Source organism: Phoxinus phoxinus (genome assembly GCF_949152265.1).
Source record: "Phoxinus phoxinus genome assembly, chromosome: 2".
Classification (NCBI taxonomy): domain Eukaryota; kingdom Metazoa; phylum Chordata; class Actinopteri; order Cypriniformes; family Leuciscidae; genus Phoxinus; species Phoxinus phoxinus.
Window position 1 is genome coordinate 51,141,687 of NC_136877.1, and position 26,731 is coordinate 51,168,417.

The 26,731-nt window shown below is 39.4% G+C and overlaps 2 protein-coding genes and 1 long non-coding RNA gene across 5 annotated transcripts in view; 1 reads left to right on the forward strand and 2 right to left on the reverse strand.

Moving 5' to 3' along the window:
* Positions 1-26,731, reverse strand: part of LOC306992573 (uncharacterized protein) — an 868,003-nt gene that overhangs the window by 828,386 nt on the left and 12,886 nt on the right. The window lies entirely within an intron of this gene.
* LOC307012643 lies at positions 13,845-14,820 on the forward strand. The gene is made up of 2 exons (XR_013800662.1): positions 13,845-14,539; positions 14,689-14,820. It is a non-coding gene; the product is annotated as an uncharacterized lncRNA (long non-coding RNA).
* Positions 14,528-25,414, reverse strand: LOC307012633 (uncharacterized protein). Of its 3 annotated transcripts, XR_013800649.1 has the most exons (8): positions 25,189-25,414; positions 24,208-24,311; positions 24,022-24,099; positions 22,553-22,630; positions 20,238-20,308; positions 19,951-20,122; positions 16,377-17,366; positions 14,617-14,720 (listed from the first exon to the last, which is right to left on the reverse strand). XR_013800649.1 is itself a non-coding variant. In XM_079639520.1 (7 exons), exons 2-7 carry the CDS (start codon positions 24,274-24,276, stop codon positions 17,148-17,150), a joined length of 687 nt encoding a protein of 228 aa, XP_079495646.1. In that variant the 5' UTR covers positions 24,277-24,311; positions 25,189-25,414; the 3' UTR covers positions 14,528-17,147. The 3 variants fall into 3 exon arrangements, 2 of the variants coding, with proteins under 2 accessions (XP_079495646.1, XP_079495647.1); XM_079639520.1 differs by having other exon boundaries at positions 14,528-17,366; XM_079639521.1 differs by having other exon boundaries at positions 14,528-17,366; positions 20,238-20,305; positions 25,189-25,410.

Consider the following 26,731-nt stretch of genomic DNA (forward strand, 5'->3'; position numbering starts at 1 on the left):
AACTCAACACTGCACTGGGATGATAATAAAAGAGGAACTCCGTGACCTTACCCGTGTGAGAACACTGTGTGACTGCGGTGTTCTGGCTCAGTTCTGAAGTGACTATTATGTGACATGAATTGCCAAATATATATAATGGTATAAAAAAAGTGTTGTCTTTCACCCTCTTTAAAAAAAAAAAAACATTTTAAAGCTCTTTTAAACTGATGCTATTTGCTTTGATATTTATCATCTAGGCACATGCAATTCCAACAGGTGTGTGAGTGGCTTCAATTTCCAGATACCAAGAACATGGCCACCCATACTCGGAATTGACCAAATGCATTTAACCCATTCAAGTTAGTGCATATACATTATGAGCAGTGAGAAGTGAACACACACACACACTGCAAACTGTGGACACACAAACCCGCAGCGGTGGGAAGCCATTTTGCCATAGGGGGTTTAGGTGCCTTACTCAAGGTCGTCAGAATAAAGAAAACCTGCAACCTTGGGGTTACCAGTTTGACTCTAACCATAAGGCCACGACCGCCCCTATTCTGGGCCATAAGAAACTTCTGAGTATGTTCTGGGAGCATGTGATGGCTTAAGGCATAAGATTCTGATCGCGTCAGTAGACTCGTGTTTCTCCTCCACAGCCTGGGAATGCTATCTGGGTCAGCCCAGGGCAGGTATAAACAAGCAATTTATAGACTTGAAGGTTAATATTTTTCTTTTTAAAAATGCTTTAACTGAAACTTTACACAATATAACATTTTATAGATTTAAAAAAATAAGTAGTTTTTGTTTATTTGAACGCTTTATACAATTTTCATATGACATTTTTGTCACTAACAATAATGATAATTATGCATACTTATATAATATAGCCTGGCTACATTCTTATAATACACACACACACACACATATGTAGTCCGCATCATAAGGCTTCTCCATGTCTTTTGTCTGTCCATGTATGGAGACAACAGATGGAAAACCCGTTGCTCTTTAAGAGACACAAACAGGAGCAAATGTCACTGTCAGCCTTGGATTGGAATCCTGCCGGAGATGCCAAGAGGCCACGGAGAGACAGGCAGAGATAATGTGCTCATGCTAAGACTCTAGCAATGCATAATTGCCTTTTCAGTAACGATTTAGATTACAGCCCGGAAAGTGATTTTACAGTGTAACCTTCTATATAGTGTACCTATAAAGTACTTACAATGTAATTATGAGGGAACAATATGTAAAGTTTGGGGAATAAAGGGGTAACAACCAGGAGAATAAAAAAATATATTTATACTGTAAGTATTATAGAACTAAGGGGTACTTATTCTACTATTATTTATGATACAACAATCACATTTGGGAGCAATTTAGCAAGAACATACACTGCGTACCTTTTTGTAATAATGGTGTACCAATACATACTGGTGTATACTGGTTTATACAAGATTATACAGTAATCTTTTTAACAAAGGTGCACTGCAAACTAAAACAATTGCAACTTTTGCTTAAACATTGGGGAAAGATACTCTTGTTTCATGTAGTGATGCTTGTTACCCTCATGTTCCCTCATGTAGTTACAGGGTAAGTACAATAAAAAATACATACACACAATCTTATATCACTGACTCAGAAACCTTTATTTGTAAAACAACTTAATTAAACAGATTTACAACACTTCTTTTTAGTTTAAAACTGCTATTTTAAATCAACAGTTCATTTCAAATGCGAATGTCTTGACAGAAAGTTGCATGTTTTGTCCCCCCTTTTTTCTCTTGCTTGGCATCTTCCTTTTGTTCCTCTTCTTTTTCTTTCTTTCCACTGATAAATCTGAAGAAGAACTCAAGTCTCTTGCTATTCTGTATTATTAAAAGAAAATGCAGTACACCAAGAAATACGTTCCTCACCATTTACTCATCTTTTACCCTCATGCCATCCAAGATGTACACGACTTTCCTTCTTCAGATTAACACAAATGAACGTTTTTAGAAAAAAAAAAAAATACATCTCTGGGAATACATATAATGCAAGCTCATGTTTTCCTAAAAGTTGGAGCATCAATCAGCAAATACTGCAATAACTAGTAATCCATACGATCCCAGTGGATGGATCAATATCTTCTGAAGTGAAACGATAAGTGTTTGTAAGAAAAAATACAATATTTTAAACTTTTTAAACTGTAGACTATCGCTTCAGAACAACTGTAATAAGTTGTTTTTCAAATAAAGGTTCCCGAGTCAGTGATATTAGATTGTGTGTATGTATTTTTATTGTAAGCCTACTTACTCTGTAACTACATGGATTTTTTTGTGCAATTTTTTTGCAAAAAAAAAAAAAAATACTGGGAAATACAGTATACTGTATTTCCCAGTATTTTATTTTTTTTGTGCAAAAAAATTGCAATAGTTTTAGCTATACTTGCCTTGAAACATGTAAATATCTACACTTTTGCTATAAAAAAAAAAAACTGTATAAATGCGTAGATATGTACCCTGCAATTTTTAAAAAGCCTATACAGTATGTATTGATTCACCATTATTACGAAAAGATACACAGTACTTACTAAATTGGTCCCAAATGTGATTGTTGTATCATAATAGTAGAATAAGTAACCCTTAGTTCTATAATGCTTACAGTATACACATCTTTTTAATTCTCCTGGTTGTTATCCCTTTATTTCCCCAACTTTACATATTGTTCCCTTATACTTACATGTAAGTATGTACACAGTACTTTCCGGGATGTAATCTAAAGCGTTACCGCCTTTTCTAATTAATAAAGTGACCAAAAGAGTCTGGAAATTGAACCCACTCTCACACCTGTGGGAATTCCAAAGCTAATGGTATCTGTTTAAAGGAGATTTAAAATGGTAAATAAAATAAAGGATGAAGGACAACAAAAAATTTTTTTTTATTTACCATTATATTTGTCAATGCCCTGTATAGGCTTGAAAATCAACAAATACTTTTGCCATTTGGAATTGCTAAAGGTGCTGATAGGGATCAAGGACTGTAGGCTTACATCAGGGTCTGCTGGTTTCCACACCTTTAGTGCGGAGGGGAAGCTGTAATCTGCTGACCGGTCAGTCTCACACTTGTGTTAGTCACATGGTCAAGGAAGGGATAAAAGTATAGATTAACAGTTGCCCTGTCTCTTCTTTTTTCTCAGGGTCCCTTTCTTGGGTCCTTGACTCCTCTCTTCGTTGTCTCTTCATCTTGGGGGCCTTTCTCTTCCTCTCTGCCCTCTCACTCTCTCTCTCTCTCTCTCTCTCTCTCTCTCTCTCTCTCTCTCTCTCTAAGGTAGCAATCTACATACATGCTTGGTACAATTAAATGTGTTTATACAGTTTTTACATCTAATTTGTAACCAATTCAAGTGTAACCATGATCAAATACTGTGCTAACTAGTTTTGATTAAGTATTAACATTAATGTGCTACCTATTGCAATACAATATCGTCACACTATAGAAATGCTCTCTCATATATTTGCATATTATAACTCCACATATTTTCGTCATTGCTAGTAGCAGTGGGTGGTAATAGACAACATACAGTTTTACATCATCTTAATGAGAATGTTTTTTTTGTGTGGGTTTTTTGTCATTTGGCAATCCTGCAGCCTGACCCACTGTAGTGAAACCACCCTTACATCTCCAAATGAGCCTCTTTGACATGTCACATGCACATTGACTCTCTATTGGCCCAGAGAACTGTCAGTCAAGCAGCCCTGAGGACACGCCCCTTCTGTTCTGTAATGTCCAGTGGCACTTGAGTGATTCATTCTCTCTCACTCTCAGCGCAAGGACGAGTGCTCATCTTTTGCTAGTGACAAACAAACCTCTTCCAAAGCCACAGCAACACCTACAGACCATGAGTGGACTGTGTGCTGCAACTCAACCAATAAACAGAGAAATTCAACTTCAGAGCTTCACTTAAAAGCCTATACCTCCTAAACCAAAACTCAAAACTTTAGGAAAATAGGTGAGGATCATTGACATATGATTCTAAACACCCATGCAAAGTTGTATGGAGATTGGCGCTATAACTGTTAAAAAGCTTTGAAAACCATATATTTCCTATGGTACATTGCCTGTATTGGCTGTAAATGGTATTTTCCATCTATTATGTAAGTGGTTAAATGCTTGCTAAATAAATCATAATATATTTTTATGCATATGTGCTTAAAGGCCTTAAACGCTTGAACCCCGATAAACACTGCTTGCAGCTTTAATTTGTACGTGTGATTGCTGCTTGTTTGACTATATTTGTTTACATTTATGGCATGTTGAACCACTTCATCCCAGTTATTTTGCAAAATTTCCAGGTCTTAAGACAGGTCTTAAAATACTGTATTGCATTAATTCATTCATTTTGAAATCATTACATTTATATAGCGCTTTTCTCTGTGCTCAAAGCGCTTTACACACCAGCTTACTGGGGGAGAGGAGACAGTGATGAAGCCAATTATTATACATATATATATATGGGATGATTAGGGGGCCATGATGGACAGAGGCCACTGGGCAAATTTGGCCAGGATGCCGGGGTTACACTCCTACTCTTTCGAAAGACTTTTTGTCTTGGGATTTTTTGTCACCACAGAGAGTCAGGACCTCGGTTTAACGTCTCATCCGAAGGTATAGTGACAGTATAGTGTCCCCGTCACTATACTGGGGCGTTAGGACCCACACAGACCACAGGGTGAGCGCCCCCTGCTGGCCTCACTAACACCTCTACCAGCAGCAACCTGGATTTCTCAGAAGGTCTCCATCCAGGTACTGACCAGGCTCAGCCCTGCTTAGCTTCAGTGGGACACCGGTCTTGGGCTACAGGGTGATATGGATGCTGGCATTGCGCTTAAAACCATACCAAAAATAAATGTTGAAGGACAGGGTTATAGGCACATGTCCCGATACAGGTGATCATGACAAAACCTGCTGGTGAAAGTCAGTGGGAACTACTACTTGATAAACTATTCTCTAAAGTATTACTTTTGTGCCATTTACGCACAAGTAAACCATCCTTAACCAAGACAATGTCAAATTCACATGTTCTCAGCCAATTTGAAAAACTTTACAAACAAGGGATAATTATTTTGAGCTTCAATACATTTTTCACGATATACAGTTAATGATAAAGGATCACCAACTACAACTTCCATCACCAGGCCATTGTCACAAGACTTGGTTTCTGCAACCTCTTCAGTCTCCTCATCTGTACATAAGACAGAGTCAGATAAAGATGTCATTCCCTTAGGTTGGGCCCGCGAGACAACGCTTGCAGGAAATGTGCTCGGGTATTTCTGAAACAACTCATTGGTCTTAAGCTGAGTAAGGTATTGCCTTCCCCCTGGCTGAATCTTTACCTACAATGAAAGACACACCTTTCACAGGTAATGCTGGACGTGCGCTTACCTCCACAGAATCTGTCACCAAGTCAGATTGGCGATGAATTCGATGTATGGGATTGGGCACCTTCATAACCTCAATACTGAAACCACTAGCCTATTGGATCCTACTGACGATTGATCTGAAAAGGGCAACACAACAGCACATACAAAAGACTGTGCAGCTCCTGTATCACATAACATCTGGACTTCAACCTGGTCCTCCATTTTACCTGTCAAAGAAACAAACCCTTTTATTAGAAAAGGCAAGGGTCTGGCATTTTGTCTATCTGTTCAGAAAGCAAACATGAATGAACAGAGACCACAAGCAGAACTTCTGTCCTCTGAAAGTTCGGTTTGAGCTTCAAAGATAAACAGTCAGCTATCACATAACTTATCAGCTATCACATATCCTTTCGTATGGCAGTAAAAACAGTCACGAGTCTCTTTAGACTCCAAAACTTGCATGTAAGCCTCTGGCACTAGCTCATATGCGCTAAGTATGCAATTTAACTACATTGTACTTAAGGCCATCTTCCAAAGGCAAGGTAGAGTACACTTCTACCACTTTGCCGACCTATTTGCTTTGCCGCAGAAATGACCAAACATCCTTCGGCCAACCTAAGGAAGTTGCTATTTGAAAATTTGATGTTGCAAAAAATTTGAAACATTGAGAAAATCGTCTTTAAAGTTGTGCATTTATGTTCACGATTGTGCTGCATTCACTCACAAAAATACATGTTTTGTATATTTACGGTAGGAAATTTACTAAATATCTTCATGGAACATGATCTTTACTTAATATCCTAATGATTTTTGCCATAAAAGAAAAATTTATAATTTTGACACATATAAAGTATTGTTGGCTATTGCCACAGATATACCCGTGCGACTCCAGACTGGTTTTGTGATCCAGTGTCACATATGTGGTGAATTAGACGAATTATCACTGCACAGAGGACACCGGTGCAACCTTAGCCGCTTCAATCTCCAACTTACGAAGCTTCACTTCTTTCTCGGCTTGAATTTCGACCTTGCTGACCTTCAGACGCAGATCCAGCTCAGCTTGTGCTTGTTCTTCCGCCTCCATACGGAGAGTACAATTCACACCTTCGTCTGTACCTCCCTTCTCGAACTGGGAGTACATGTGAAACGGGTTCAAAGAGTAGCAAAACGTCTCGGGTTACGACTGTAACCCTTGTTCCCTGAGGAGGGAACGAGACACTGCGTCGTTGAAAACGACTCTTTGGGGACGCTCCCTAAGCGTACGCCTCTGAAGTATGAATGAAACTAATCCAATCCTGATTGGTGTTGCGTCGTGACGTAACATGTGACGGCATAACCGGATGCATAAAAGTGTCGCCGGCGCACACACACATTAGCCTCGCGATGAAGCAAGCCGCTCCCAGGCGTTAAGGGGCGTGGCAAGACGACGCAGTGTCTCGTTCCCTCCTCAGGGAACAAGGGTTACAGTCGTAACCCGAGACGTTCCCTTTCGTAGGGAACTCGCACTGCGTCGTTGAAAACGACTCTTTGGGGAACGAATACCCACTAGGCCACGCACCGAAAAAGCCAGTCCTAGAGTGAAGTTGATCTCAGGCACTTAAGCTAGGACGAGAGCACTCGTGCGCCAGACGCACTAAGGAGGTGAAGACAATAAAACCTGATGAAAGTGTGCAGGGTAGCCCAACCGGCTGCCTCACAGATCTCCTGGAGGGGCACTCCCGAACGGAGGGCCCTAGAGGACGCCATGCCTCTGTTAAAATGAGCCCTTACGGCCAAAGGTGAAGGCAAATTGCGCACCTTGTAGGCCTACTTATGGTTTGTTTGGATGCCGGGAGCCCCTTATTAGGTGACCCAAAACACACTAACAGTAGGTCCGACCTCCTCGAAGAAGAGGACCCCTCAAGGTAAATACTCGGAACCCTGACTGGCAGAGCAAAGGAACCTCTCTTCTTCTGCCGACACATGAGGTGGAGGATGAAATGCTCGCAGGACCATGGACCTAGCCATGTTAGAATGCACTTAAGGCACATAGCCGGGTCTCGGGTGCAGGATGGCCTTAACTCTGCCGGGGGCAAAACCCCAAGCAAGCTGGCGTTAGTGCCAGGGCTTGGAGATCTCCCACTCTCTTAATAATTTTAAGAAACAGCTAAGAGAAAGGCTATCTTGAACGTGAGGTCCTAGGCGAAGCCGACTGGAGGGATTCGAAGGGAGCCAGGGATAGCCCTTCGAGAACCACCACCAGGTCCCAGGAAGGACCTGACCTCCATGTACCATGGAGAAATAGTATGACCCGTTGGTGCCTCCCCAAAGGCCCATCACTCAGTGGTGCATGGACCGCCGAACTGGCAGCCACGTACACCTTAAGTGTGGACGGGGAGAGACCCGCAGAGAAACGATCTTGAAGAAACTCCAGAACTGAAGCCACTGGGCAGTTAACTGGATCTAACTCATGTTCTCTACTCCAAGTGGAAAAACCTACCACTTGAGGCCATATAATCTCATAGTAGACGGAGCCCTAGAGCTAAGTATGGTTTTGACCATCCCAGCTGATAGACCGGCATCTAGGTACTGGACCCCCTCAGGGGCCAGACCCACAATTTCCACAGCTCCTTGCGAGGGTGGAATATTGTGCCCTCCGCCTGAAACAACAGATCCCTCCTCAGAGGAATCTGCCACGGCGGAGCTATCAGAAGTGAAAATATGTCTGAAAACCATACTTGGGCCGGCCACAACGGGGCTATCAGAAGAAGACTGATGCCCTCCTGACGGACCCTCTCCAGGACTCCCGGGAGCAGAGCGATCGGGGGAAAAGTATACAGGCGAAGCCTCAGCCAAGCCTGTACCATGGCATCCAACCCCAGTGGGGCTGGATGAGTGAGGGAGAACCAAAGTGGACAGTGGGACGTCTCTCGAGACGCAAACAGATCCACTTCCATTGGTCCAACCTCTGCCATATCAACTTCACCACCTCTGGGTGAAGTCTCCATTCCCCGGCACTCAGCCCCTGCCTCGACAGGATGTCTGCTCCCTGATTCTGAACCCTCGGGACATATATTGCTCTAATAGATAATAATTTCCCCTGGGACCATAGATTAATCTGATGCGCCAGTCTGGATAGAGGGCGCGATCTGAGTCCCCCTTGTCGGTTCAGATAAATTGATGTCTGGGAGGAAGCTCCTCGGAGCCCTGAACACAGCCAACATCTCTAGGCAAAATATATGCCAAACATGTTGATGGTTCTGCCACAGACCCCTGGCAAAGCGGCCATCCATGACCGCGCCCACGCCAGTGAAGGAGGCGCCTGTCGAAACGGTTTTCCGGCGACATGACGCTGCTAACACTGGCCCTTGGGACAGGAACCAAGGTTTCTTCCATATTAATTAGGGAAACGAAGGCATCGGCGCGTAACCCTGATTGTTCGGAACGGATTCCCCCTTGGGGAAATCCCCTTGGCTATCAGCCACCACTGAAGGAGCCTCATGTGTAGAAGGTCCAAAAGGTATTATGTTGGACACAGCTGCCATGAGGCCCAGCACTCTTAGAAATTGCTTTACAGTGATGGCCTGGCCTAGCTTTATCCCGGATGCCATGGCCCAGATGGACTCGATACACGCGGAAGACATATGTGCCCACATTGTATCTGAGTTCCATACCACGCCCAGAAACGTAGTTTTCTGAGCTGGTACCAACACGCTTTTCTTCGTGTTGAGTCTCACCCCCAAGCTCGGAATACGGCCAAGGACGACATCTCGATGCCGAACTGCCATTGCTCGAGACTGAGCCAGAATGGGCCAGTCGTCGATTCAATTAAGTGTGAGGATGTCCTGAAGCCTCAGTAGGACCAGAGCTGCATCCATACACTTGGAGCTTTTGTGAGGGGAGAGTGCTAGGCCAAACGAATTTGGTACGCTTCGCCCCCGAAAGCGAACCTCAGGAACCTCCTGTATATTGGAAGGATGGAGCAAGTATGCGTCTTTTAGACCTATCGTGATAAACCAGTCCTCGGACCTGATTTGATTCACGATGAGCATCTTGAACCTGAAGCTCCTCAGAGAACGATTTAAGTGACTCAGATCTAAAATCGGCAGGAACCCTCCATCCTTCTTTGGAACTATAAAGTACCGGCTGAGAAATCCGGACTCCCTGTCTGGAGGAGGAACCCATCATATGGCCTCTCTGACCAGTAAAGAGTATACTTTTTGTTCCATCACCCAATCCTGCTTACGCTTCAACAAAATCTATTACGGGAACCAGCCCCTTGAGGCTGGTTTCGGGTAGTCTTTGAGCATTGTTCTCAACCCCCTGAAGCAGATGACCGGCAGGGATTAGTCGAGACCGATTTTGTAACCATAGTCAATGCCCTTTTTCAAGCTTTTTGGAGCAAACACAACAGTATGCGTTCGCTGGAAACTGATGTGGCCCGAAGCGTCTTGGACGGCGGGCAACCACATAGTTTTCCTGAGGGCTCCGCTGTGAGAACAACCTCAGTTGCTCTACAACGGGGGGGGGGGGGAGGGAAAGGGTCTAATTTTTATTTCAGGTAGAACCTCTTTCCTGAAACCCTCTTGCCTGAAGGACGGCCCTCAGGTCATCCTTCTGATCAAAAGAGCGAGATAAATTTATCTGTTGCCAAACTCCAGAGGGAGGGGCTCTAGAGGAAGGAGTGGGGTTTATCCCATGACTTAGATAATTATACAAGTCAGGAAAAATAAATAAATCAATAAAAATGGTAAGCTCCAGCGCTGATGTTGTGATTGTTGCTGCAGGAAGTGTTCACTTATTTCCTTTCTTAGTTATTTATTAAGCGCTTCCTGTCTAACATGTGGCCAGTTAATTTTCATCTGGCCACAGCACGGATCACAACACGCTATAAGCCTCGATGTTGAAGATTTTTTATTTTAACATCGGGTGCTTGTCATGGGCAGAAGAAGCCGCATCGCGGGCTTAGAACCATTCGAATGAGAAAGTGCCGCAGCAGTCTCACTCTCATCAGCAAAATTCATATTTTATTATTTATTTTATTTACGAACCCCACGATCTGAGTCGCGGACCTGAACAACGGAGAACGTGAGCTGGCGAGTCTAATTCACGTTCATCCGCCTCGATGCTGAACACACCCACTCCCTCAGAAGCAGATAGTTCAAACATCAGGTTCTCATCACGGGCAGAAGAAGCCGCAGCGCGGGCTTCTGCACCATGAACGGGAGCCACAGAACCTTTAAATAGGGAATGAGAAAGTGCCGCAGCAGTCTCATTCTCATCTGCAAGATCCTATCGCGAACCCCGCGATCTGATTCGCCGCGCGCGAGCTGTGTGAATTTAACTCACGCTCACCCGCCTTAATGCTGAACACATCCACTCCCTCAGAAGTGTATAGTTCAAACATCATGTTCTCATCACGGGCAGAAGAAGCCGCAGCGCGGGCTTCTGCACCATGAAAGGGAGCCACAGAACCTTCAAATAGGGAATGAGAAAGTGCCGCAGCAGTCTCATTCTCATTTGCAAGATCCCCGTGAACCCCGCGATCTGAGTCGACGCGCCGCCTCAACGGACGCGGGACCCGAACCGCGGGGAACGCGAGCTGGTGAATTTAACTCACGCTCATCCGGCCGCCTCGATGCTGAACACATCCACTCCCTCGGAAGCAGATAGTTCAAACATCGAGGTCTCGTCACGGGCAGAAGAAGCCGCAGCGCGGGCTTCTGCACCATGAACGAGAGCCTTAGAACCTTCAGATGAAGAATGAGAAAGTGCCGCAGCAGTCTCATCCTCGTCTGCAAGATCCCTTTGCGAACCCCGCGATCTGAGTCACCGCGCCGCCTCAACGGACGCGGGACCTGAACCACGGGGAACGCGAGCGCAGTAGCCTACTGATAGGGAGTGTTTCACAGAGATCACAGACAGCCCCCTCGAGAGCTGCCCGTGCGTGTGTTACACTCCAAAACAATTCACACACAACTGATGCGTGTCCCCACTCGTAATATATTTTGGGCAGGGGTGCACACATCTAATGAATTGCTCACTCGCCATAATACAGTGACTGGATCAGACAGACAACACCAAATAAGACAGACAAAAACAGAGAGCGCTTGCTGAAGAGCGAAAGCTAATGTGTGTGTGCGCCGGCGACACTTTTATGCATCCGGTTATGCCGTCACATGTTACGTCACGACGCAACACCAATCAGGATTGGATTAGTTTCATTCATACTTCAGAGGCGTACGCTTAGGGAGCGTCCCCAAAGAGTCGTTTTCAACGACGCAGTGCGAGTTCCCTGCGAAAGGGAACTGCCTCAGCCATGGTCGCTTTCCCCGCTTCAGTAACATCCTACACTCGGCTCAAAATCTCCAATTCAAACAGTCCATCTATCACTTCGGCTTTAACTCGGTCACATAGTTGATTCGCCTTCAGCCAAGTCTTTAAGGACATTTTAAAACTGCTGAGACTTGCACAATCTCTAATGTGAAGTGGAATTAAGTTCCACTTTTCTACCTCAGTAAATGAAAAAGCTGATTGACCAAATGTAGTCTTCCTAAATTGAGTGTAACAGTCACCTCGTCCAGAAGCCCTGGTGACCCTAACCTTATCTCTGCAAAATGACACACATTGCTTGAGTGGGGGTGTTGCAAGATCATGAGTCAATTTATACGTCAGGCACATGTCTGCAAAACAGAGAAAACTGTCAAAGGTTAATGTTGTATTTTTGCATGATGGTGCAGTGGTGGTAGTTTCTTGTTTTTTTTTGTCAAGAACTTCCACAGCTTGTTTGTAAAGGGTACATAAAGGTTTTAGCGTAGTCCCACCCGCCTGGGACCAGCTTGTAGAACAGTAAGATAAATGGGAGAAGATCATTGAATGCATAAACAGTTTAGCTGCGGCTATTGGTAACTGGTGTCTTATATGTCTAAAATTAGCTAAACTAGCTCTGACACAATTGGAGATCTTTTTTATGTGTTTTTTTTAAACTTAAGTTAGAATCAATAATTATGGCCCAGATACTTGAAATGATCAACAATATGTATCACCTCTCCCATAATACAGATATCGGGCTGATGTTGTGTAACACTCCTCTTGAGAAATACATGCCCACTGTTTTGCTTACATTAATGGCGCTTTTCCACTACACAGTACCAGCTCGACTCGACTCGCCTTTGTTTGGTTTTCCACTGTGTAAAAGTTGTACCGGTACCTGCTTCCAGATACTTTTTTTCGTATCAGCTTAGGCGATACTAAAATGTGACATGAAACACGGCAGACTGCTGATTGGTCAGAGAGAATCGTCACTACTCACTGCATCATCATTGCACGCGCCAGACGGAGTATCCTGTATAACCCCGACATTTTAAAATAGTTTTGCCAGAGATTGCGTGATATACCTATTACTAATATTATGTAAAACAGCATACACTCGATTTCCTCCATTGTCCTGTGTGTGTGGGTAGTGGGTGTGTGTCGCGTTGCAATGACGATCAGGTACTATTGTGGAGGTACTCTCTGCAATGGAAAACGGAGCGAAAAGTGAGCCAGGGCGAGTTGAGGCGAGTCGAGTTGAGCTGGTACTGGTAATGGAAAAGCGCCATAAGAGTAAGACAACTGAGAGTTAACCAGTCTGATACTTTGGTTATAACTGCAGTACGTGTTGTTGCAGCTTGTTCTCCAGTTTGTGCATGGGTATAGATAACTGTATCGTCTGCGTACATTTGGATGTGGACTTCTGGGCAAATCAATGGCAGGTCATTAATATATAAGCGAAATAAAATTGGTCCTAAAATAGATCCCTGAGGGGCACCGGTAGTGCAGTTAGCAAAGGAGGAGCATCTATCATTAATCCTGGTGCACTGCTTTCTAGAATCTAAATAAGACATGTCAGAGCATTGGGAGAGAAATTAATCTTTGACAGATTGGATAACATAACATATGATTCACTGTATCAAACGATGATGATTCCATCATCTCTAACGAGGGAATGTCAAGGAAACTCTGCAATTAAAAGCCATGAGCAATCTTATTAGTATTACCGCAAACTGAATCTCTGCCATTATCAAAACAACACACAATTATTTTTAAAGTTACAAACGACGAGTCCCCAATTATGTTATGTCTCATTATTTAAGATGTCTAGGGCTAATAGGGTATGTAACATATTATTGATAAAGTTAGATAAATTAAGAAAATATTTAAATAAAAGACACAGGCTCAGTTAATCAATGACTTGTGTGGTGAAGTGAATCAGGTAGAGACAGTTATAAATTAAAGTCAAAATCGTAAAGAAACCACCAGATTATTTTTTTACAATAAAACAAGAAACAAATATTTACAGAATATACACATATAATAATTTGGGACCATGAGCCTAAGAATCATGACAGTCAAGAATGAAAGAAAGAGGGGAAAGAAAACAACCAAAATACACCGCAGATATAAGTTATAACAATTGTTAATTGTGAAAATAAGACACTCAAGACTTGCTGTCAAACTATATTTTTATTTCTCTTAAAATCCAGACACATACTTTACAAATTACCATTTTTAATTTACAATACCATTTCCACAGGGAAAAATATATATATAACATAAAAAGGAAAATATGCAGTGAGCAAATATGAATAACTGTGAGATCTGGAAGAAGCTGGAATGAGGTACAGATGCAGATACAGATTGTTTTAGCAATTATAAACATGCAGCTGATGACCTAGAGGAAAACTGTGAACGCTCACGCTCAGATAATGCACTAATGCAGAGGGATTATGGGAAAGCCTGAACTCATCTGACCCGACTCTTGTGCTTCTGTCAGTCCATATTGCGTCTCGAGACGGTTCAAATGCGGTAAACTTGTCAAAATTATGACTTCTGTGTCAATTTTGACTTTATCATAATCATGACACTTTATATCATAATTATGAATATCAATTGACTTTTTATCTCATAAGTATGACAAAGTATTTTCATAGTTTCAAAATTATAACTTAGTATTAAGTAAACGTATTAATGTAGTATCATAATTATAACTTTTATGCCATAATTATGACTTTTTTTCTCATAATTATGACTTTGTATGTCAATTGTTTTGACTTTATATGCCATAATTATGACTTTGTATGTCATGATTTTGACATTTTGACATAATTATGAAACAATTTTCAGTTTAATAATTGAAACTTAGTATTTTATAATTTTGACTTATCTTATAAGTTACTTTTTTATGTCACAATTTGGACTTTTTATCTCATAATTATGACTTTGTATGCCATCATTTGGACTTTTTATCTCATAATTATGAAACAATTTTCAGTTTAATAATTGAAACTTAGTATTTCATTATTTTGACTTATCTTATAAGTTACTTTTTTGTCATAATCATGACTTTTATTAATAATATTTCATAAATATTACTTTTATGTCACAATTTTGACTTTTTATCTCATAATTATGACTTTGTACGTCATGATTTCTACTTTTTATCTCATAATTGTGAAAAAAAATCAGTTTAGTAATTGAAACTTAGTATTTCATCATTTTGACTTATCTTATAAGTTACTTTTTTGTCATAATTATGACTTTTATGTCACAATTTTGACTTTTTATCTCAAAATCATACCAAAGCATTTTTTTTTCTTATGTGGCAGAAATGGTCTTCCACAGATAACACTGTACAAAATAGTTTAAAATGAAATGTCTTGACACGTTCAGGTAATGAACTAATGCAGAGGGATTATGGGAAAGCCTGGACTCATCTGACCCGACTCTTGTGCTTCTGTCAGTGAATATTGCGTCTGGAGACGGTTCAAATGCGGTAAAGCCTTAAAACAACAGCCCCTTTACACAGAAGAACGCATCCATGAACACACATGAAGAATCAGGAACAGATGAAATACAGAATAAGCGATTTAAGAGCATATTTACACAGAAAAAGAGTTTGTAAAACGATTGACGCTTGCATAGATTCAGCCCACATGTGGCGGTGGGCTTTGGCTTCTCTCCCACACATGAAGAGTTAGATAACAATGATTTACTTCATCAAGATGATGGATGTTGTGCACGATTTAAAAAACGTTTAAAGGGTAAAAATGTGTTCTGGCCGTAAAACATCTTTCTTTTGCCCTCAGATGCTGTTATAGGTGATGCAGCCTTTCTAGAATCGTTCTGGAGTGACTGAAGTCTGGTTAATGTACTAAAGGTCATGGCTAACCGCAGATGAGGATAGATCTCGCTCTTCAGGGTGAACATGGCCTTCATCCTCCTCGTCTAGGTCAAGAAAACCTCCTCAAACTCACTGAACGCCCACTTTACACCGTCGTATGAAACTACTCCACATCTCAAAGAACCGAGTGCATGGTCATTACTTACATCTTTTGTATTATATTAAAAAATATAGACCTATACAGTATGTTCTCATCTTACTAAACGGCTGAGTCCATCAATTTGAGCTCTGGTGCTTTTTATTATTATTATTATTATTTAAAGCCAATGAAATTTCAATGTGAAATGTAATTAGCCACGATTACAGTAATTTTTCCTTGTGAAGAGACGCCTTCTGTAAAAAAGTACAGCTTTACACTTGAACACGAGCGATTACGTGTGGAAACTTGCTTTTGACTATAGATACTTTGACGTTTGACACAGTGCTTTCTCTTAATTACATTATCGCTGTAATTACACACTCACGTCATGCATCCAAATGTGCTTTTTGTCAAATGAGTTTGATGTCTTTGGCGTTCGATAACTATGGAAGCCTATTTCCACCATATACAGAAAAATCTTGCTTAAAACATAAAATGTCCAAATCATGACATAAAAAGTTTAAATTATGACATAATAAGCCATAATTATGATGGAAATGTCATAATTTTGTCATCATTATGACTTTGTTTCACAGAATTTTCATTATAACTTAGTATGGCATAATTTTGTATTTGTATCTCATAATTATGACGGAATTTTCAGTTCCATAATTATAACTTAGTATGTCATAATTTTGACTTTTAATCCCATAACTTACTTTCTTGTCATAATTATGACTTTCATGTCATAATTTAGACTTTTTATCTCATATTATGACAGAAATAATTCATAATTCCATAATTATAAATTAGTATGCCATAATTTGTTACTTTTTATCTCATAATTGACCTTGTGACTTTAATTTCAATTTTGACTTTATCTCATAATCATGACACTGTATTTCATAATTATGAATGCCAATTTTGACTTTTTATCTCATAAGTATGACTAAGTGTTTTCATAGTTTCATAATTATAACTTAGTATGTCCTAATTTTGACTTTTTATTTATTTACTTTTTTGTTATAATTATAACTTTTATGCCATAATTATGACTTTTTTTCTCATAATGACTTTGTATGTCAATTGTCTTGACTTTATATGACATAATTATGAATTAGTATGCCATAATATTAACTTTGTATCTCATAATTATGAAATACTTTTCAGTTTAATAATTGTCATAATTCATAATTTTGATTTATCTTATAAGTTACTTTTTTGTTATAATTATGACTTTTATGTCATAATTTTGATATTTTTATCTCAGAATTATGACGTTGTATGTCATGATTTTTACTTTTTATCTCATAATTATACCCAAGCATTTTATTTTCTTATGTGGCAGAAATGGTCTTCCATGGATAACACTGTACAAAAGAGTTTAAAATGAAATGTGTTGATTAAAAGTGCATGATCTAATATAACTGTACATGTGAACTGAACGGCTGTATCCCATAGGAGGATTACAGTGATGTCATAAGGCGAGGTCAGGTGTCTGTGTGCAGTAAGAGGAATGACATGAGAATGATGATGATAGACACGGACAGCGGGACGATGAGCAGATAGCAGGACACCGGCGGGGACAGTGGGACGGGGAACGCTCCGAGGAGCCATTTTCCCCCGGCGGGTTTGTCATCCGTCACGGATTGAGTGTCTCGCGCGGCACAGCGGCAGATGACCAGCGGACGGACCTGAGACACACTCTCCTGCGGGACAGAGAGAGACCATCAAGAGGAGGCTGCGGCCAATCGGGTGGCTTCAAAACACTGTTACTTCATTTATATTAGTCCATATGTGATGTTTTACATATATAACATTGTTTTACTTGTGGTATTACTTAAAGGGTTAGTTCACCCAAAAATGAAAATAATGTCATTAATGACTCACCCTCATGTCGTTCTAAGCCCGTAAGACCTCCGTTCATCTTCGGAACACAGTTTAAGATATTTTAGATTTAGTCCGAGAGATTTCTGTCCCTCCATTGAAACTGTATATACAGTATACTGGCCATGTCCATAAAGGTAATAAAAAGATCATCAAAGTAGTCCATGTGACATCAGTGGGTTAGTTAGAATTTTTTGAAGCATCGAAAATACTTTTTGGTCCAAAAATAACACAAAATAAGACTTTATTCAGCATTGTATTCTCTCCTGGGTCTGTTGTGAATCTGCGTTCAGGACTCCGCAGTGACGCTGCTGACGGAAGACGCTGATGACGTGTTATCTGGTGCGCCCGAGCTTCGTTTACAGTCTGAGGGAGACGCACGCTATATTCAAGCTATTCTACATTGTTTGCGTGGATATCATTTTTTTAATGGTGCGTAAATGTGCATGTCGCGGATGAGACACTTTTACAGCGTGCGTTTCCCTCAGACTATAAATGAAGCTCGGGCGCACCAGATAACACGTCATCAGCGTCTTACGCCATCAGCGTCACTGTGAAGGATTGACAACAGACCCGGGAGAGAATATAATGCTGAATAAAGTCTTATTTTGTTTTATTTTTGGACCAAAAAGTATTTTCGATGCTTTAAAAAATTCTAACTAACCCACTGATGTCACATGGACTACTTTGATGATCTTTTTATTACCTTTATGGACATGGCCAGTATACTGTATATACAGTTTTAATGGAGGGACAGAAAGCTCTCGGACTAAATCTAAAATATCTTAAACTGTGTTCCGAAGATGAACGGAGGTCTTACGGGCTTAGAACGACATGAGGGTGAGTCATTAATGACATTATTTTCATTTTTGGGTGAACTAACCCTTTAATATAGTTCAAGACATTTTAAATAATTTGAATGTAATTGCCAAGGCAACATTTTAGTTTAACATGAATTTCCAAATTTACAAAAAATAAAAATGAATATAAATATATAAATGAACTAAAAACAAATAAAAACTATATTTAAAACTCTGATAAAAAAAGTACATTTATATTTTAAAAATATATATTTAAGACGTATTAAATAAACAAATAAGATGTAAAAAAAACTTCCTAAAATTAAAAAGAAAATGGAAAATATAAAACAAAAAACATTAATAAAATTATAAAAATAAAAATATATAAAAAAACTATAATAGTATATTAATACTAAAATGATATATATATTTATTATTATATAATAATATATATATAATAAAAAAAAGATATAATTTATTATTATTTACTAATATGCATATATTTTCTATGCATATTATAAGGTACATAAAAATAAAAACAATGGGCCTCATTCATGAAATATTCGTAAATATACGAGTAAATATGTGAGTGATTTGCGCGTAAAGAGACCTTCCCGAAAACTCTTCTCCTGATTCACAAATACTTCGTAAACGTCAGATGTGATAGTGAAACGTGTGTGTGTGTTAATGAATTCCAATCAGTCGTAAATGGGACGCGCGTGCACGCTCATTCTCAAATTACCATAAATCCCGCCCATTAAATCCGACTGACAACCATATATGGGCATCATATTATGACACCAAACGAAGGATTTCAACATTTCTTCTTAAAAGCGAATGAAAAAGAAAAATTGCTCATTATCAGATAATATTTTATTATCAGAAGTTCATTCAAAACGCCACATTTTATTTTCAAGCGTATCAGGTCCTAAAAAAAGGAAGATTGGCAGATATTACAGACGCAGTTACTGGAGTTTCATCTGTTAATCGAACAGTCACAGAAGTGAAGAGAAAACGGTTCGACATGAAGCTCGACTGAAAAAAACAAATTAGTTCACTTCGAAAAAATATAGCCCAGCCCTATTGAAAGCAATTAATTATTTGATTAAAGTGTTCAGTTTGCAGATGCTATTACTGGCTCTCATAATAAAAGTAAAAAGAAAAACCAAATGTAATTACTATATATAATATTTTTTCAAAATGCTGTGTGTAAATGTACCCGATTAAGGTGAATTAAAATGCAGCCTTATTAATGAGCAAAACATTCGGATGTTAAACGCACTATTTACGCGTGGTTGGGAGCAGGTGTAGATTTCTTTCGTACCAACTAACATTTGGAAAATACGAACATTTTAATGAATCCGAAAATTTACGCCAGAACCACTTTACACACGATTTACACAAACATTCGTTCTGCTCGTGTTTCATGAATGAGACCCAATAACTTTTTCTTTATTTTACATGGTCAAAAAAATCCAGTGCTTTTATTATTTGATTATTTCATTAACTAGATTGTATTATTGCATTTAATGCATCAGTCATTTTGAACACAATTACAAATGTAAGTAATTTCAGTAATGCCGAATACTGAAGACGTGTATTTGACCTCCAGTATGGTCCTGTTGTGTGAGCGATGAGGACTGAGTCGGAGACTCCAGCGGTGAGTCCTGTGGCTCCGCCCACCGTCGTCTTCGCTCTCCGTCGTGTCCTGTCGCGTGATTCGCTGACGCTTCCTCTTCCGGGAGCTGATTCGCTGGAGGGAACCCGCAATCTGGAGCCTGAACCAATCACAATGCAGAGAAAGAGTTGTAGAAGTGGATGCAGTTCAACGTGTGTGTGTGTGTGTGTGTGTGTGTGTGTGTGTGTGTGTGTGTGTGTGTGTGTGTGTGTCACCTGCTGTCCGTGTCCTCGATGTCTGCGTCTGCATCACTGTCTCCCTGAGGATGAGACTGGACACACTCCTCCTGAAACACGAGTCACACACTGAAACACACACACTTGCACTCATACATTCAGAGTCGTGCAAACCAGGCGACAAGCTTCCTTTCTCTCTCTTGAATCCAACACAGAAGTGACGGAAACTGCAGTTCATGGACTGGCCACTAGAGACCGGCTGCAGAAGAGACTCAATCCCATAGACCCCCATGTTACAATGCCCAACTTTACAGCAGAAAGAAATGTGTTTACAGTCTGGTGCAAAAAGTGGTTTTGACGACTGTGATGGGGTGCATGTTTTTTCATAACTCATCCGTTTAAATTGTATTAAGCCTTAACCCTCATCCTTCCCTCGCACTCTGTAACAAATCTTTCCCTCGCGGGTCAAAATGACCCGAAGCCCTAAAATTATACTTAATTTTTTTTTTTTTTTTTGTCCAGAAAGCTTATTTTATTTTTCTATATTTAAAGCATTTTTTTTTTTTTTACCTTTAAATTACTAAATTTGATCAATGAATAATAAATAAATAGTAATTTAAAGGTACAATATGTCAAAATTTTGTAATAAAATAACCAAAAATCACTTGTGATATACTTCCTGCAGTTTTGTACTTACAATATCCCAAAAGTTCACAAAGATTTTTAATTTCAGAGAAATTCCAATATTAAATAATTGCCGTCCCGGAAAAACTGTTCACTGTCACTGATGCAATATTCGCGTTATCCCTGGTTTCCGCTCAAGTACTGCCATAGTAACCATGGCGACAGGCGTGGACAACTGTGCGTAATGAGTGTAGTGCATAACGTCTAGTTGCACGCTGTTGTTGTTTCGTTCAAAAATTATGGATCATGGCAAGCAGACTTTGGGACAAAAGGAGAACTAAACCGAGGATCACCGATGCCGAAAGCTAGCGTCCGCGACTAACTTCCACTCGACAGAGACGCTCTTACATGTACTTTATTAGACAGGAGAGCAAATGTACAAAACAAATCAATGTTATATAGCTCAACATGATGAAATGTTATAATATGATCAGTATGTTATTCTAATGTTGATCTAGCTTACTGCTAGTCTCATATAGCCAACAAACTAACACACAGAATAACATTATAACTTTCACTCAAATGCAGTTTAGTGTGATAGTGTAGAGCGAGTGAGACAGCGCTGTGTTACCTCAGGTTTAATTCGTCTAATAAACTGACCTGTGTGCGTAATTCAGCACTTGCGGGTAGTTCGGTAGAATGAAATCTCCTTATTCCTATATATCTGCGGGACTCGCGTGCGGCGCTGATATCTGTCTCTCATTAGCACTCGCGGCCGCTTCATACCACAGTCATGATAAAAACATTGATGTATTCACTCATCCATAAACATTATTAGATCCGTCGGTTTGACGACAAGATCCATAATTCCGCAGGAAATTTTGCGTCATCAGCCGACGCCTTTCTTATTGTAAGAGGTTAGCAACCACTAGCGGCAAAAAAAAAAAAAAATTGTATCTTTAAGCTCATTCTCACACATTCATTCACCTTAAATTCAAAATAACTCACAATTTCATGCATAACCCTTTTAATTCAGCTCAAAATATCTTAAAGTCGGAATCTTTGCCGACCTCTTGTGGAAAAAATAATAATATAACATGATATTTCATGACTCTTGATGGCCTTAAAACTCTATATGGAGGAACTGAGCCGTTCCGCTGGGTCCTAAAGTCAGTTTCTCCTCAGTAAGCATTCAGATAAAAATATTATAAAATAATTTTTTGGTAAAGTTTTAGCATTTTTAGTTTGAATTTTGAGAATTTTTAGGTTTTTCTATGTGAACTGAAGCATTCCTCGCATTTCATTCATGGGGGTCAAATTGACCCGCGAGGCGAGGGAAGGATTTGTTATTTTTTTTAACTCCTCGAATCCATAAAAAAAGAAAATTGTGTATTCGTGGTTAAAGTGCGACAATAGTCCTGGGGTCCTGAACCCCTCTGATGAACTCTCAATTTAAAAAAAAAAAATTAAAAGATGAGTTTCGGGTAAAAAAAAAAACAGAGGGAAGGATATAAGTTCTGCATAATTAAGGGCGTGGCCACTTGAGTGACAGGTGGAATGCCACTGATGTCACTACTAGCCGTTTGTCTGCTGTCTGTTAGCGTCACCTCAGCTAATCCGCCTCTTTGCCCATTTTCTGGCTCCGCCCACTTTGGGTTTCAAAAACGGGTGACGTCACGGACACTATTATTATAATCCATATTTGTTTAGTGTTTGGTGCAGACGCTCACCTCTGTGCCGTAACCCTCGGAGTATCTGGTGATCATGGGTCTGTTCTTCCCGCACTGGACACACTTCACACGGGAGTCCTGAGACGGACAACACAACACTTGTTAAATCATTTACTTGTATTTAACAGATGATAAAATGGCAAAAAAAATACCATAGATTTACATTAAAAAGAGAGACTTATTGAGATCAGAATATTAGATGAAGTGCTAAAATTGAGGGAGGTATTTTTATCTCAGTAAAGATAACAAAGACAAATCTGATTTGATTACTATTTTCTTATAATTATTTCAAATTCATTAAAACTGACTCATGACATCAACAATAATTAAATGTCGAAAACAAGCCAAAAGCATCTTAGTGAGACTGGAACTGTGACATTTTCACTTGTAACTGAAGATTAAATTAAACAAATTAAACAGTTAATGTAAAGTCACTGGCTGCTTTCTGAGACATTATGATATGATTATTCCTGCGCCACTTCTGAATATTACAGTCAGACCGCAGTGAGCTTTGAAGCCCGGATTATTTTTTGAGACATTTCAATGTATTTTGAAGTCGTGTGCTTGTTGTGGGTCTTCAAGAGCCGTATATCACGTCAGGTCACGTGTATCTGTCGTGCTTTCCTCAACAGATCGTGCCAGTGAGCTTCACAGTGATAGGACAATAGCAGAATCATTCATGGAAACTCAGCTGTGGATATTATTCTGCTGTAAAGCAGCTCTGAAGATAATAATGTCATTATTTAGCTCAGATTTAGCTTATGTAGTCTCTCCGGAAATGTAAAAGAAGAATAGTAGCTTATCTCTCTTTGTTATTTACCATTGCCTGGACAGAAAATGTATAGATGTATATTATGTAAGCCCTGTTTTAATAAATGTAATATAGTTATAGATAAATATATTATATAAATTTAAGTTTAAAAAGAATTAAATTCGAGCACTGTGTGTGTGTGTGTGTGTGTGTGTGTGGGTGTGTGTGTGTGTGTGCTTGTGTGTGTGTGTGTGTGTGTGTGTTAATTTAATCAAAAATATAGTAAAATTGTGAAATATTACAATATAAAACTGTTGTTTTCTATGTGAATATGTTGTAAAGTGTAATATAGTCCTGTGATCATTCTAATATGATGATTTGTTGCTCAAGAAACATTTATGAATATCAATATATCAATGTTAAAATCAGTAACTTGTGCTGCTTAATGTTTTTGTAAATAAATGTATATTTATGATTCTATGATAAATAGGACATTTAAAAGAACAGCATTTATTTGAAATATAATCTTCAGTAACACAATAAATGGCTTTACTCTCACTTTTGTTCAACCTTGCATCCTTGCTGAATGAAAGTCTCTCTCTCTCTCTCTCTCTCTCTCTCTCTCTCTCTCTCTCTCTCTCTCTCTCTCTCTCTCACTCTCTCTCTCTCTCTCTCTCTCTCTAATACAGCATGACATCAGCCATCCATAGACTCTTACCTCCTGTGTGTGCTGATCGCAGAAGGGTGTATTTTCACACAAACACACACCTGTGCTCTGTCCACACGCCCCCATGTCCTGCAGAGAGATCAACCCAACATGTGTGTTTCACATAATGACACACACACACACACACACACACACACACACACACACACACACACACACACACACACACACACATACCTCACAGTCGTTGTCGGAGTTGTCTGAGAACAGGCCGTTGGAGTGTTTTCTTCTGATCACCTCCATCATCTCTGCCTGACTCACTCTCTCTCTCACACTTCCACCTACACCGGGCGAGCGAGGGATAAATAAAGACAGAAGCACTTCCACTGAAACTCATGCATCACCAGTGTATCAGCAGGCGGAGAGCGAACGAGCACTTCTAAAATAATCACACAATTATGACTTTTATAGATATTCATCATATACCACATGAATCTGAATGCATTGGTAACACTTTACAATAAGATTCATTAGTTAACATTAGTTAACTACCTTAGTTAACATGAACTAAGAATTAATACTTATACAGCATTTATTAACCTTAGTACATTAATACATTTCAATGTTTCTATAGAGTATTATTGCATGATGTCAGCATTGACAGTGATGCGCGTGACAAGTGTTGTGAAGTGGTTGCACCATCATCGGTTCATATGCAGCTGTCTGAAACTGAACCGGCTTGCTTTCGATCATGTTACGAAATGTATAACCTTATATATATAGCCTACATACAGTTTTCTTTCTCTTCTAATCATTTTCACAAGGAACTGCGCTTCTAAGAAAGCCTAGATGAATTGCAGCTCAATCCCACGCGCATCTGTCCCGCGCGCGCATTACGTAATAAATACAGGCGCACATATTTCGTTCGGTCGCATATTTTTTTTTTTTTTTAGCGTGTTTTCTTCGTATCGTCTTTCGCGAACACTTTAAATAACATTACGCAACACCTCCGCTTCATAGTGTAACACACGAAGATCGGGGTTGACGTCAATCATTTAAAGTAATTATAAACACAATAAACAAACAACAAAACTACGAGTTTCATATGAAACAAGCGCGCGATAATTAAATAACCGCGTTGAAATGTTCGCTATAAAGGCGCGACAGAAAATAACACTGCGGTATGTGAAGTTCGTAAAGCGCTCGCTCGTCACTTACCTCTGAAAGATGATACATCCTCTCAATCTTTTGCGTCCAGAAATATCATTTGATCGCTGGGAGATTCTATAATTATAATAATAACAAATCAGGATGGGTCCTTATTCCCGGCGCGCGTGAACACGGAAGCGCTCAGAGTCCCAAAAATGTTTGACATTGTAGTTTCGATCTCAGTCGCTCGTCGAATGATAACGGTGCGGTCCGCGGGAACGCGCTTGCCATAAATAACATTCCGGGTTCCGGGCTAGCAGGGTAAAGGAGCGTGCGCGCTCCCGACGTTGAGAGATGACGTATGGCGTTACGGAGAGCCAATGAATGTCGTCGTGACGATCACAGCTTATACAGCTCCATCACTGGAAGTAGCCTACATAATATAATGATAAGATAATACGATACATTCTCAAATATATTTATTATATAAATGGACATTAAAACATAATATAGGCTATTATAAATCCACATTAAAACATATATAAATTCTAAAGGAATACTACTATGAAAGTTATATTATAATTGGTAGGCTAACACATTAGTTAACTTTAGTTAACATGAACTAAGAATGAACAAGCATTTTCAGCATTTATTAATATTAATTTCAACATACGTTATTATAATCAAAGGTTGTATTTGTTAACATGATTAGTTAATTCACAACATGAACAAACAATGCACAGCTGTATTTTAGTAAGTAATATTATATATTAATTAAAAATAATTATTATATAATATTTAATCAAGTAATATTAAGTAAGATGAATACTGTATTGCTCATGTTAGCAGCAGCAAAGTTCATTAGTTAATTAATGTTAACTAATCATTAACTTTTTTTAGTTAACTAATGTTAACTAGGCTAATGAACCTTATTGTAAAGTGTTACCGTAATTAGTTTTCCTAAATGAGTTCAACCGGATCAACAGGAATATAATGCTCAAAATGAAAAGATTTGTTTTGGAGATTTTTAAAATAGGCCTAACTCAAAAAAAAATGTAAGAAACAGAGAGAGAGAGAAAACCGAGAGATATTTAAACCTATTAAAGTCTAGCAGTTGAATAGCTTTATTGAAGGCTCTCTGACTCATATACGCCTCTTTCCCATCATAAGGAGAATGAATATGAATAGCGTTTGCCTGATTATAATCAGAGGTCGTTCCCTGTGGACCGGAGTCTGGGATTGCCCTCTCAAAGCTCAGATAATTAAACATCATTAAACTCAATTATGGAAAACATTCGGTCCTGTGATACCAAAGACTTCCCCTGAGTTCACAGACACACAAACAGCTTCTGGAGACTGAGCCACACGAGACGCCATTATTCTGAACAGCGCTCGCTTCAGAAGCCAACAGATTCTGTATTGTGCATTTACATGGATATAGCTACTATTAGGCCCGTAAATGTTGAAGAAAAACATAAGTGAAAAAAGAAAGTGAAAAAAGAAAGTGAAAAAAATAAAAATCAGTCCAACAATTTGTTTTTAATGTCTCTATATCTGTGCTACAAATGCTTTAGAACTGATAAAAACTCACTATTTCAAGCCAAATGGTTGT